The sequence below is a fragment of the Mustela putorius genome, unplaced genomic scaffold (assembly GCF_011764305.1).
Source record: "Mustela putorius furo isolate JIRA1106 unplaced genomic scaffold, ASM1176430v1.1 tig00000145_pilon_pilon_pilon, whole genome shotgun sequence".
Lineage (NCBI taxonomy): Eukaryota > Metazoa > Chordata > Mammalia > Carnivora > Mustelidae > Mustela > Mustela putorius.
In genome coordinates this window covers 30,877,918-30,893,001 of record NW_025421294.1, presented here as the reverse complement: position 1 = coordinate 30,893,001, position 15,084 = coordinate 30,877,918, and the positions used below count along the sequence as shown (strand labels likewise).

The window sequence follows — 15,084 nt, the reverse complement described above, 5'->3', positions numbered from 1 at the left end:
TCCCATCTCCCTGGTCTCTGGCCGAATTCTGCTCTCACCCAGCCTGTGACCAAGCATTTCTTTCTCTGGCCTATGGCCCCGTTGGAGTCTCCAAGCCCAGCAGATTCTTGCCGCATGCTCCTGCGCTCCTCCTGGAGGAGGAAGGAGGGGTTCTTTCTGGATCTGCCACTTGTGGGGTCCCTGCTTGAAGAGCAATGGTCTGACTGTGCCTCAGATCATGGTTTAATGTAACCCTGAGCTGAGAACCCTCCACCTTGCTCCATCTCTGCAGCCAGATTCCCCACTCCAATACCTGGGAGCTCTGTCACATTCAGACACCCCTGGTCTTTTTGCCACCCCATGGGCCCTGAGACCACACTGTCCCCACAAGTGTTCCTCAATGCTTAGTCTCTAGAGCAAAGTCCCTCAGTGGAGCAGACTTCTAAAAGTTCTGATTTTACTGGTCCCTCCCTCCTGCAGTCTCTCTTAATATATATCAATTCAGGTTCACTTCTCCACATCTTTTACTTCCCAAAAGTGGTCACTTTTCTTTTCCTAGAATTACTGCTCTTCTGCTCTTGTATTTCCTTTTGAGTTTGTAGGTGGTCAGAATGGTTTCATTACTACCTAGCTGAACTCCTGGGATCTGTTGATATTTAGGTCTTCTCCCCCACCGTCTTGCTCCTCTCCTTGTTATATGCTTTTAATGGTCTTTTCTCATTATGGAAAAAAATTTTTTAAGAGAATATTACATTATTATTTATTAGCTTTCTAGGAAGAACTTAGGTGTGAAGTTCTGTCCTGGGTTCCTATGGAAAGCATTTGAAGTTTAAAAGTTCATTTCTTAATTGATACATTAAATTCTTTCAGCAGTTGAGTTGCAAAAAATATTTGACTCTAACTTAACATACACGGAGTACGGAGCCTGAGGCAAGGATGGATCTCAGGACACTGAGATCATCACCTGAGCCAAAATCAAATGTTAGACTCTTAACCAACTGAGCCATCCAGATGTCCCTTGCCCCTTTATAGTACCCTTGTAATATCTTAAGAAGGGCTTGATATTGGCCCTCATATCACACATCTGAGATACTCTACTTCTCAAGGTGAAAATAGTCCATACCATTTCTTCTTCAACATTTTCTTGTGTTACTTTTGACAGTTTAGTTTGAAATCCTAAATCTGAGTTATTTTTAAGAATAAGGCTATAATTTACTTCCCATAAGATCCCTGGACCTGCAGAATATAAAGTGTACAGAGATCTCCTCTATGAGAGATATATTCTAAATGATCGTGCTTATCTTGAAAAGCTGCCAAGTTTGCTTTCGTTCTCCCAGTGCCTGAAGTGGGAATCAATTAGAGTACCTGCTGCTATGAATAGCAGATAATGGTGGAAGGTCAGAATTTAGACCACCAACAGGTGTTCAGTAACCAGTATTATTACAAAACTACAGTATACAAGATTTGTTTTTTTGTTCAATATGCACTTCATTATGCACTGGTTAACTAATGAGCCTGGCAGAAATAACTCATGTTATAATACAACTAAGCTTTATGGAATACCCATGAAGCAAAATTGTTCTTTGTTGGAAAATTTCACATTTGATCCCATGATTATAAGACATCCTTAACAGAACGGTATTAAGGGTAAAAATACATTTAAGAACTGTGATCTTGGGTTAGAGATCCATTAATTCAAATATAAATGTGTGCACAAGTGTACATAATAAACAACCTATCTGTTAACTTGAAAAGATCTAAAATATAGCAGAGAAGCAATTTGATTTAGACATTATTGACGTTCTTTAAAATAAATCCCTGGATGAATTTTTGGTAAATGATTTGTGTAAACCAATTACAGAAGTTAGGCTAAATCATCACCTAAATATAATACAATATATTTGGATGAAGTATTTTGAAGTAGAAAAGCTATCACAGCAAATAAAATAAGGTGAATAGATTATGTCCCACTCTTGCCATATATTATATAATTTTTAAGAGAATTTATATTTTTAAAGAAAGAAAGAAAAGGAAAATACTGTTTGGAGCTTTGTGACAAATTCAGTGTTAAAATTGTAACTGACCTGTTTAAAACATTCACTTAAATATCTTTCCCAAATATTTAATAAATTTGGGTCATAAGCTAATTTTTACTTTGCAGTGATTTTTTAGTCTGTTTTGCATATACCGGCAGAGTAAAACTCCTAAAATAGCCTTTTTATCTTCTCAACCTCCTGATCAACTGTGAAGTGGTTTCTTTCTCCCTCCAAATATGGAGTTCCTTGCCCTTCATGGTATTCAATGTTTGGTTCTTCAATCTTTAAAATTTTGTTTCCTTTAAAATCTTGTATGAGACTGTGCCTTTCACATTGCCATGATTTCTTCTCTATTGATCTGTCTTTTTCCACCTTCTCCATGTATCTAGATAGGTAATGCAGTTATCTTCACTATGCAGTATTGTAATCATCTCTAACTGTCCCTCATGGACTTCCTGTTTCTATGAAATGCAAATGTGTTCTGAGTGCCTCATTCTGTCTGTGGTGATGGCCCCTAGAGCTGGGGCTTGGGTTTCTGACAGGTTTCTTTCCTGCCTGTTTTGAGTTCTCTTCCTTCACCGTGACTCTATCTTTTCTACCTTATCCCAGGATTTTTGTTTTTCCCTCAGACTTTTCCCTAGAAAAAGTTCATTGTATCCTGGAGACCTGAAACTCATTCAGACTGAGGTAAAAATGACTGATACCAGAAACATACCCATTCATAGTCTGTGTTGTGTCATAGGCCAAGGCTACTGTGAAATAATGAAATGCTAACCATGGCCTTTAAGTATAATAAGTGAGGACAGGCTTTAGGACAGCAGGCACTAAATTCATACCACAAACCCATCACTTTTATTCTTCTAGCCTGGTTCATGGAATGATACAAATAATGGTTTTTAGCTTACACTTCTCTGTTGTACCTACATAATCTTAGTAGTAATCAGATGTATTTTATTTAAGAAACGTACAGATATTTAAATGAATTAAACAGATTTTCTGTTTTTAATGTATCAATATTCTAATCACTATACATAAGTCATATGATAATTTAGTGATATTTATATGTTTTATTACCTAAAACATATTTTTCTTCAAACAATTTCTGTTGTTCTATCAAGATAGATTTCTCAAAAATTATAGACTTCACCTCAAAAACATGGTACCTCCTCATTATTTATTATGGGCTTGTTTTTCAGCATGTTATTTGCACAGGGTTATGGTGCAAGGTCGAGGGTGAGAAAGAATGCAGAACGAAGCTAGATCCACCAATGGATGGAACTGATTGTGACACTGGTAAGGTAAGTCATTCAAAGTCTAAGTTAATTAAGAACATGGAATGAGAAAGTCAATTATCATATGGTTTCACTTACTTGTGGAGCATAAGGAATAACATGAAGGACATTGGGAGATGGAGAGAAGTGAGTTGTGGGAAATCAGAGGGGGACACAAACCATGAGAGACTGTGGACTCTGAGAAACAAACAGGATTTTGGAGGGGAGGGAGATGGGGATTGGGTGAGCCTGGTGGTAGGTATTATGGAGGGCACATATTGCATGGAGCACTGGGTGTGGTGCATAAATGGTGAATTTTGGTGAAAAGAAAAAAAAAAAAACATGGAATGAAATTCTAGAAACTCACACCTTCTTCTGCCAGTTAAATATGTATCTATCTTAATACCAGTGGAATACCTCCAGTAATTACATGAAAATTTTTTTCAGTATTTCATTCATTTTCAATTTTAACTTTCATATTGTACCAAATCTATGGTTGTTTTGTTAACATAGATGCAGTTATTTTTTTTTATTGTTGATTATGAGAAGACTGAAAAATGTGTATATCACTTTAACCAAAAAATGAATTTATTTTTACTATTTAAGTTAAACATAGGTAAATAATCACAAATAATAGCATAATGTCAAACTTCCAGAGCTGATGAATCCTTTCAGTTATAAAATATTGTCTCAGAAAAGACAATGAGTATAATTTTTCCTTGTCATTTCAAGCATCATATATAAAATATTCTAATTGACATTTTGAAGATCAGTAAATATTTAGCTGTCTGAGTTCGTTAATGTGTTTCATAGAGTTTCAGGAAAATTTATTAGTATACATTTTCATATCAAAATAATTGATGTTGAAAAATTAATTTTCTTTTGATTTTCATATCAAAGTTATTGCTGTTGAAAAATAATTTTCTGTTGAAGATGATGAAGGAGGTAGATCTCATCTCAATATATAGTGATAGTTAACTTAATCAAAAGATAACAGTTCAATAGCTTACATTACTTTCTAATTTTTATTCTATAAAGTGAAAATAGAATGGTTAATCACTTTACTCATTAGATATAAAATCAAAAACCTTGCCTCTGAAGAACAAACATGTTTATTTCATTTAAAAAGAAACAACAATATAAAGCTTACTTGGAGTGAATTACTTAATGAAAACAATGAAGTTATGCTGAATGCTAGCTTAAAAACACGTTTTTAAAAATGGACATAATGGAATTTCAGCAATTCCACTGCTAGAATTTTGTGCAAAGGTAATACATGTGTTTCACAAAAATAGACGTGTGTGCGTATAAACACACACACATACACAGGCACACAAATACTTATGTAAGCTTGCGGTTTGCAATGATGAGGCATGAGAAACAATTAAAATATTCATGATGTGAGGAATGGTTACAATGTAGCTGTTAAAAGAATGAGGTAGATAAATATGTACCAAATGGAAAAACAAAAAGTCATGATGGTTAATACATAGGCATCTCAAGAAAAATAATCCTTTATGATACCCTTTGATATTTACCAAAAAGCTGGTTATGAATACACACATACATTGTATACATTCCTAAACTAATAGAAAATGGTTTGAAAATATAAACTCTAAGCTGTAATTAGTAGTTAGCTCTTGAGAGGGAAATGGAATTGATGGCTGAAAGCAGGGTAGCTGAGGGAAATAAAATTATTTTTCTCAGACACTTTTGGATTGTTGGACATAATCATGTTGTCATTTATTACCCCTGTGATTTCTTTAATTAAAAAGAAAAATATATACAAACTGTTTAAGTACAAAATATCTTTTAAGACTAGAAATGTTTTATCAGCAGATATGATCAACAGAAAAATGCTTTCTTGAAAGGGAATTTCTCTTAATTATCAGCCAGTTGTTTATGAACCATGCCAGATGTTTTTCTGAGTTTATATGGAGAGTCAGAATCTGAGTTGGTTTTTTTTTTTTATTATTATACACAAAAGTACAATAATTGTGCATATTGGGCAGGCCTCACAGTATTATGTTGAGTAATTTATTGCTGGAATCATAAAACTCTCGACCAACTATAATTTTTATCGTTCCTGAAACATGAAAACCATAATAAACAAAGACAACCAACTATTCAGCAGTGTTTCTTTAACATCACACAGCCCATTCATCTTAGTTCTTTAACAATATAAAGTCTCTTCATTTTTACAAACTGATGTCCTCAATATTTTTCTGCTATTATTTTTTCCATCTGATATTTATGAAAATGATTTCCATTATTGAAGGTCTCTAAAATAAACTTATTCTTTAAGCCATCAAAATTGCAATTGCTCATCAAAAGTAAAATGTTTTTATTTCCCTCTAATTGTGCTAACAGTATTCTTTTAGTGTTTCTGTAATGCTTTGTGTATTGAAATAACTAATGGACTTCTCAGTTCCTCAGGCCGTGTGGGCTTCTTCAAATATCCATTTGTTCCAGCTGTTGTAGAAGCCATGGTGAAAATAGCATCCAACACTCTGCCTAGTAGTGCTGTAGTGTTAAAAATATTTGAATGCTTTCAACCTCACACAAAACACTGCTAGGCTGGCCCATTGCAAACCAAGAAACAAAACTGGGAATTTTTTAAAAGTTTGTTACAAAATTTTGTAATCATGTAATTTTTTTTTCATGTAATTTTTTATAGTGTATTGTGATGTTAATCCAGCTATATAGCTAGTTCATCTAAAAGTGTATAATTCAGTCTGAAAAGGTGTCTACAGAATTTTATGATTCAAAATAATTGTAAAGATGGGGATTTATTTACAATTTCTGCATAGGCTTTTCCAAATTAAAAGCAACCTTTTTCTTTCTTCTCTTTATAATACTATCATCATGTTTACATTTACACTTAACAGATGCTAAAGAGTTGGTAAATGACTTAATAAAAACCAAGAAATGTATGTTTTTTCACGGACAATACTTGCTAGGAATTGGGGGAGAAGAAAGGAAAGTTAAATGCAAATTTAGTAAAGTTTTAACCTGTTTTGAAGAATTCTACATAATATATTTTATTTACTTCCCTAAATTGAGATTCTTAAAATTTGCCATTGTAATTCTTTATTAAAAATATAACAACTGTAATATCCTTATACTCACAAATTCATATATGTAGATTTTATTGCCTCTGTCCTACTCTTTTCTCATCCAACAATGTATTTATAAGAAGATTTGATTGGACAATGATGTTCCCCTGGTCATCTTCACAGACCTCTTCCAATCTTATGTTTTTATGAACTTCCCAGACATGTCCACCTAGAAATTTGATAGAATGGAAATGCAGTCAGTTTTTTATGTCATGTACTGTCTCAGAAATAATCTGTATTTTTATTTTGTTAGCATTTTCATAAATCAGACTGAATTAGTAGATATGACAAATTTTATATTTTTAACCAGGTGTAATATTTCTTGAGGCTCAAAAATACAAATGAAGAAAAATATGCTGCCAGAAATCATATGAAAATTAGGGTTATTTTATATATAAACTGAATGGAATATATTATATAATTTAACCAAAAACCAAATGGAATAAATTGTATGATCATTTAAAAGATTTTATTTATTTGTTTGACAGAAATCACAAGTAGGCAGAGAGGCAGGCAGAGAGAGAGGGGAAAGCAGGTTCCCTGATGAGTATAGAGCCCGATATGGGGCTCAATCCCAGGACCCTGGGATCATGACCTGAGCCGAAGGCAGAGGCTTTAACCCACTGAGCCACCCAGGCACCCCTGTATGATCATTTAAACAGAACATTTAACACTTCTTTCAGTGTTGAAGTACAATACCACCTAGAAGACACAAAGACAGTTTCTCCATGGTTTCATCCAGAGATCTGGTTCTCTGCAAAGTGATGACTTTAAATACTGTACTATGCTTTCTTTAAAGCTCACTGATTTATGTATGCAAATTTGGCTTCTATATCTGTTTCCATTTCTCTTTACTTGCCTAATGTGCTCTGGTTTAAATGATGTACAAGTCCAGATGCTGGTCTTTCACAGCATATTTTTAGTCTGCTGGGAATGATTGCCCAGCCTTTCAATAACAACTTGCTGCTAAATGAGCAAGGAGCTATGATACACACCATGGGAAGCACAAACACCATTTAAATAGGCCAAAAAAATTTGACCCACTGAAGTTTGACAGCTTTCATGTTGGATTTTTTTTTTTTTCATGAATGGCATTAGATTGTTATCCTTAAAGCCAGTAAACTATTTAAAAGGACATGGTTTCCCCTCCTTCTGCAGTTTTCAGACAGAATCTTCACACAAAATTGCAATTTAATGACAATCTTCATACAAAATCTCAGTGTAATGTGCTATCAATACACTCTGAGTTCTTGAGATTTTTTTTCAAGCATTGATTTAAAGCTTATTGTATCTAAAAGAGGTTGAATTTCAAGTTTGACATTATGGAAAAAATCTGCAAGAACTAATTATTTTATTGCCTAGAAAAGCACTAACTGGGCTACACAAAACCATGTAGCATAGTTTTTTTCCTAAATTCTCTCTTTAATAACCATCTCAAATAATTTAATAACCATCTCAAAATAAATTCTAAAGAAATATAGATCAGCTAAGATCAGGATGAATAGAATTTTGATTAGACTTCTAGAAACTTATTAATCATATTAATATAATAGTACATATAATTTAGCATTATCATCATTAATTATTGTTAATTTTTATTAAGTTAACTTTTATTAAGTATGGACTATGTATTGTGCTTAGTGCTTCATTCTACACCTGCAAAGTCCTGTAAATATGATTATCATTCACATTTTGAAATGGGAAATGTGAAGATTTGAGTGTTTCTGTATTTTTTGCAAAATCCCTAATAAGTCATGTTGCTCTTAAGTGTAGAAAATCGTTTAGGTCTGGAAGGATAAGCTTGCTCGACTCCGTCATTATACAGTCATGAATCTGAATTTCGCAAACATTTTCTTATTATTCTCAACATAATTTTGTTCAGCTAATTTTACTTTTAACATATTTGCCATGATCCTGATGTATCTGATTTTTCTGAAATGAGAAATCCAAGTCTTCCAAGTCTGGGCACCCCCATTCCTGGTGGCCACAGAAACTGTCTCTTTGGCTGCCTTTGTTCGAAGTGGATAAAAATATAATTATAAACAAGAGATTGTGTACAGTCCTTTCTCTTCTTTTGTGATTATCTTTCTCAGTTAATCGATAGAAATCAAGATGCAGAATAACTGGAAGGAAATGATGAAATTTCAAAGAATCCAATTGCCTAAGTCTTTGAAGTAAACTGCTTTCAAACAAAAACTTGCTGTAATGTTAACGTTTATGTTTGATGGGAACTCTTTCAGAAAAAAAGAAAGAAGTCATGAAGGGAAGTGCTGAAGTTAAATCAGGGTTTTTTGTTTTTTTTTTTTAATTACAAGGGAAGAAAACCACCAACCTTTCAAATCGCAGTCATTAAGTTTGCTAAAATGTCTCCTTCCCTCCAGTTATGCAAGAACGTTTAGGTTATTCTCCATTCTGACGTAGGACTCTGCTTCTGTCATGTGTCTCTTTTAAACTGTTAACGTTTCTCAGACTGTGTTAGTTTTCCTTTCCTGGCTGTGCCTCCTCAGCTTCCCTCTTTACCCTATCTCTGGCATACGTACTGACTTCTCAGAGCTGAGTGCGAATACGTGTGCACTGTTTCCATAACAAGACTGTGTGATCTGACGTGACAACTGGGAAAATGGACCATTCTACTGCTATGACAAGAAGCAAGTGCCAACTTGGATTTGGTCTTTTTCAGTTCATATGTGTGGGGGTCTAGTAGGTGGGATTTAATCACAATTCCAGTGACTCTGTACGCCAGTGAATGATTATCCGTTGTGCCCTGATTTGTTCACCTAAGACATAACTTTTGGAATAGTGGTGTAAGGCTGGAGAATGTACCAGCAGGACCTTGGCACCTGGACATGTGGCCGGAGAGTGGAGCGAATGGAGCCCCTGTAGCCGAACCTGCGGTTCTGGGATCAGCAGTCGAGAGCGCGAATGTCCTGGGTAAACACAAAGCTCCTGGATTGGGGGAGGGCATTTTTTCCCTCAATTTCCAAAGGCAAAGTTTTTACTGATAAACAGTGTTGGAAGGCAGAAGAAGCCCCTCAAATACCTACCCCATGTTGGGTAACAGAAAAATCCCTCAAATTGTTTAAATGATATAAAATCCCCCAAGAAGAAAATGAGACCAACCCCTCTCAGAACAAAGAATTAAATGTTGCATGGGGTGGTTATCTTGAGTAAATCGAAGAAGCTGATGCGTTCAAATGAGCAGGGAGACATGCATTAGATGAAGTGAGTCCACAATGAAGGGAACTGTGAGAAGGCAGATAGGTGAATAGGACTTCAGGAAGGGAGGGAAGGAGAACAAAATCAATGTCGATATAAGCCAGTAGTCTTGAGAAATGAAGACGTGCTAGCACGTATACAGATAGGGAGCATTTCAGGGTCTTCTCACCCAACCCCAGTCACTTGCCTGAGTGATCCCAGGAAAGCACATGAGAAAATCATTTCAGCTCTATGCTTTGACTCTTGGTGTGGGCTCAGTGGCCCGATTCCTTCAAAAGCAATTTTAAAGAAAGGGTGTGAAAACATTAGAACCAGCTCCATCACAGGAATCACAGGCTTTCCGTTTGGCCCCCAGCCTCTGCCCTTTACTCTTCCATTTCTATGGCAGGTTGGCTTTTATTTATCATGTGTTTAAGAAGTTAGAAGTTTTAGAAGTTTGATCAAGGATAGGGAGAAAATATATATATATATATATATATATATATATATATATATATATATGGTTTTTAATAAGCATATAGATTTCCTACCATTAGCAATCATTTAAGGTGTCCACATTTTCCAAACTAGATTTAATATAAAAGATTCTACCTTTTTAATTTAATGCCTTTAAAATTGTTTAAATGGGTAATTAACATTAAAATAAGATAAAATTGACTATTTGTACTATCTTTTCTAGGCTAGGCTCTGAAGCAAGGGATTGTAATGGTCCCAGAAAACAATACAGAATATGTGAGAATCCACCTTGTCCTGCAGGTTTGCCTGGATTCAGAGACTGGCAATGTCAGGCCTATAGTGTTAGAACTTCATACCCAAAGCATGTACTTCAGTGGCAAGCTGTCATGGATGAAGGTATGACTCACATCGCCACCATCTTTTTTTGTTTGTTTATTTATTTTTATTGTGTTATGTTAGTCATCATACAGTACATCATTAGTTTTTGATGCAGTGTTCCATGATTCATTGTCACCACCATCTTAATGAAGTAGATTTCTAAATTTGCAAAGTATTTAACAGTAGTAATCAATGTTATTTAACAGATGATACAGATTATATTCTAAATATATATTTATATATATTATATAAATTATATATATTATATTCTAAATATATATATTTTCAGAGCTCTCTTTTGTCATCCCTTAATGACCTATAACAGTCACAAGCACTGACTCCAAGTATATTTTTTTAAATGTAGAGTGTATTATTACACACCAATTAGATGAACTAAAAATTTTTTTAAAGTAACAGTGGGAAATGTTGCTGAGGATGAGGAGAAATTGGATGTCCTGTGTTGCCGATTGGAATGTAAATGGTACAGCCACTCTGAAAAATAGCTTGGTAGTTTCTTAAATAACTCAACATACATTTTTCATGAAATTTAGGAAACACACTCTTGGGCATTTTCCACAGTGAAGTGAAAATTTACAACCGTTAAAAAATCCCATGAAAGATGGGATTGGGAGGGAGACAAACCATAAGTGACTCTTAATCTCACAAAACAAACTGAGGGTTGCTGGGGGGAGGGGGTTTGGGAGAAGGGGGTGGGATTATGGACATTGGGGAGGGTATGTGCTTTGGTGAGTGCTGTGAAGTGTGTAAACCTGGTGATTCACAGACCTGTACCCCTGGGGATAAAAATATATGTTCATAAAAAATAAAAAATTATAAAAAAAAAAATCCCATGAAAGAATGTTCATAGCAGCTTTATTTTCAATAGTCCAAAAAATGGAAGCAACCAAAGAAGTTCTGAGTACCTAACAGTCAGACACACTGAGGTACATCCATACCCTGGGATATTATGTAGCAATAAAAGGAACAAACTTTTGATTTGTGTAGCAACTTAGTGGATTTCAGAGCTTTATGCTGAGTGAGAACAACCAATCTCAAAACATCAAATATTCTGTGCTTCCACTTATATAACTTATAACATACATAAATATATATATAATGTATATAATATAATCTGTGATTCCATATATATGGAAGTCATATATATGACAAAATGTAGAGATGTTAAACAGAATAAAGGTTGCCAAAAGAGGGATGGTGGTGGGGAAAAGGATGGGTGTTACTATAAAGGGGTAGCATTAAGACAGAACTTTGTGCTGATAAAATACTTAAATATATTGATTGTGCTAGTGGTTGTGAAATTTACACATGTGATAAAATGGCACAGGGGTATACACATACCTGTATCAGTGTCCATTTCCTAGGTTTGCTATTGTTCTGTAGTTAACCAAAGTGTAACCACTGGGGTAAACCGGGGATAAGGCACATGAGATCCCTGTAGTATTTTTGCAACTTCCTATAAATCTTTAATTATTTCAGAATAAGAATGTTAAGAAAACTATATGCTGCTTTATTATTTAAGAATTAGTTTAGGGGGGGGGGGCGCGTTTTGGTGCTTCAGTCGGTTAAGCACCTGACTCTTAGTTTCAGCTCAGGTCATAGTCCAGAGACTCGATGCTCAGCAGGGAGTCTGCTTAAGATTTTCTCTGCCGCTCCTGCTTATGCTCTCTCTAGTAAATAAATAAATCTTTTTTAAAAAGAGAGTTATTTACAAATAACTTAATAACTTCTTTACTTAAGATATTTCCTGCCCGTAGTCAGTCAGTGAGCTATGAGTTCGAGCTGCAGGTACCAAACATGGTGATGAATTCTCTGACTTACCTGACCATCAGGCCCCCATTTTCTCCTGTCCTTATTTCTCCTCTTAGCCAGTTTGGATTGTGCTTTTCCTTCATTTCAACAACATGCCTATCAACAGCCTAAATTCTATTGTTGATGGATTTCAATGCATCTAACTGACAGAAGCTTCTGAGAATGCAAGCACTAATGGCAAAGGCCAGATAACAAGGCAGATTCCTCCACTATAGATAAGTGGTGTTACGTGTTTGATAGTGAGAGGATGAGGAGGTAATCTCCCTTCTCTTACCTCGTGTCTCCTCTAGAACCTTATTTCCCTGTCAGTTTGCACTCCAGATCTTGGTCTTATTTAACTGCCTCAAACATGCCATGTTTTCTTCCCCTTGATAGCCTCCAAACATACTATTTCCTAAGCTGAGAGGACATGATAGCACCATCCTCTGTTCACACTATTCTCTTAATAAATGGTACCTTCTTCTTTCCAGATGCTTAGAGTTGCCATTTTTTCTTTTCTTTTACTATACATTCAAAATATCAGTAAGGTGACACTAGCCTTATCTTCTTTAATTCCAGCGTAGTTAACACACAGTGTTATGTTAGTTTCGAGTGTATGATACTGTGATTCAGCATTTCCATCCATGACTCAGCTCTCATCAAGCCAAGTGTACTCTTAATATCCTTCACCTGTTTCCCCCATTCTCTCATCCACCTCCCCTCTGGTAACCATCAGTTTGTTCTGTAGGGTTAAGAGTCTGTTTTTTGGTTAGTCTCTTTTTTCTTTGTTAATTTGTTTTGTTTCTTAAATTCCGTATTTGAGTAAATCATATAGAATTTCCCTTTTTATGACTTATTACACTTAGCATTATATTCTAGATTCACCCATATTGATGCAAATGGCAAGATCTCATTCTTTTTTAATGGATGGGAACTTATCTTTGAAGTACATGCAGAGTCTGATCATTTCCCAATATTGTCAGGACTCCTCCCCTGGTACAAGCCACCGTCTCTGCCCCAGGGATTACAGCAAGCCGTCTAACTGGTCTTTATGCCTGTGTTCTCAAGTCTCAACAGCCAGAGTGATACATTTAAATTTTCAGTCATGTCCTGTTATTCTTCCATTTGAAAGCCTCTAGTACCTTTCCAATTCACTGAAAGTCCATATTCATTCCTTCTAAGGGGAAGACCTTAAGGAGCTCTGCCACCTTGCTTCTTCCTACTCTCAGATTTCATCTCCACTATTCCCCATTACCCTTTTAGCCACATTGGCTCCCTTGGTCTTCCTAGAATAAGTCCTAGTGTCTTGGTCTTCCTTTCCTTGCTGTAACACTGTCTTCAGATATCCGTAGCCTTCATTCTCTCACCTCCTTCAGGTCTTTTGTTAAATAGTAACTCAGTGCCTTTTCTTTCCCTGCTTTATTCTTTTTTCACAGAACTCATCACCATCTTCCATAATACTTTTATTTATTACATTCCTCCCATAATTGTTGGAAGAGCAGGGATTATCTTATTTTTGCACTGCTGTATGTGTAGCATTGTGAACAGTACCTGAATGGAGTAGGCACTTAATAAACTCGGTAAATGAGTGATATACCTTACAGGTATTTTCTACTGATCTGTTCTGGCCCCTCTTCTCACTAAACATTCTCCTTGGGATAATATTACGTTCTCACTAGGTTTTATTTATCATCTATATGGCGAAGGAACACTGGTATTTATCTCCAACCCAGATCTCTCCATCATGAGCCCCTTCATCACTTACCCTTCTGTTACATATATATATATCTCTACTCAACATCTCATTATTTCTGACTCAACACATCCCTTTCCTTCTCTCTTGGTCCTACCATCTGCTTCTCTCATGCTCTCTCACAACAGAATGGCATCATGATCAACCTCATTCTCAATTAGTCAGTATCATTCATCCTCAGTCTCCATTCATCTGGAATCAAATTGCAAGCACTATTGGTCCAACACTTTCTCCTCCCAGCATGTTGGCTCATGATTGCACTCTCTTGAACCTGGATTCTCAAACAGCTTCCTGTCTCTCTCTGACCAGTCTTCTCCAGCCCCTGGTCCTCATTTTGGCCAGACTTGCCTTCTAGAGGCTGGATCTGTCAGCTACTTTGCCAAGTAATACCCTTCCATGAGTCCCACTGCTCTCAGAACCAATCTCAAACATCAGTGCCTGGTTTCTAAGGCTGTTTGTGTGGCCTGCCCCTTTAGCTTCTCTCACCTCATCTCCATCAATCCCTTCTGTGTTCTCTAGCACACACAGGCCAACTTCCATTCCATCTCTCATATACATCATGCTCTCTTAGATCTGGGTCTGTAAACATGCCAGTTTCTTGGCATAATACCTTTTATTTCTCGAGGTTTGTTCTCTATCTTGCTCTCACCCCATTTATTTATCAGAAAAAAATGTCTGTTGATTTTTTTTTTTTTACTCAGTTTATGTCAAGTTTCCTAGTATCTCTAGGAAAAAAGAATCCCCCTGATCCTCCAAATTGGGTATGTGCTTGTTCTAAGCACCCCCCGCAAGCATCCTATTATAGCAGGTTTTAATGTTTCTGTGTTCTGTTACCTGTGTTTAGTGGAGAGACTGCAGATATTAAGCTTCTGACAAATATTTGTTGCATATATTTGTTGTATAAATTTTTGTTGTAGAAATGATATGACTGCTCAAATAATGAAAATCATTATCTGATCCTCTGAGGATTAATCCTATCTCTGCCTCTAACTGGCTGTGCAGTTTGGTACTATTAAAGTTATTTGAAACCTGTTCATTCAGAAGTGAGGTAAGAGAAAGGAAACAGGGTC

General features: G+C 35.8%; 1 protein-coding gene across 1 annotated transcript in view; it reads left to right on the top strand.

Annotated features, from left to right (window-relative positions):
* ADAMTS19 (ADAM metallopeptidase with thrombospondin type 1 motif 19) overlaps window positions 1-15,084 on the top strand; it is a 256,769-nt gene that overhangs the window by 157,704 nt on the left and 83,981 nt on the right. Inside the window, exons 11-13 of the mRNA XM_045075551.1 lie at window positions 3,212-3,313; window positions 9,203-9,333; window positions 10,298-10,470. Of these exons, the coding sequence (XP_044931486.1) occupies window positions 3,212-3,313; window positions 9,203-9,333; window positions 10,298-10,470 (406 nt within the window). The remainder of the gene's footprint in view (window positions 1-3,211; window positions 3,314-9,202; window positions 9,334-10,297; window positions 10,471-15,084) is intronic.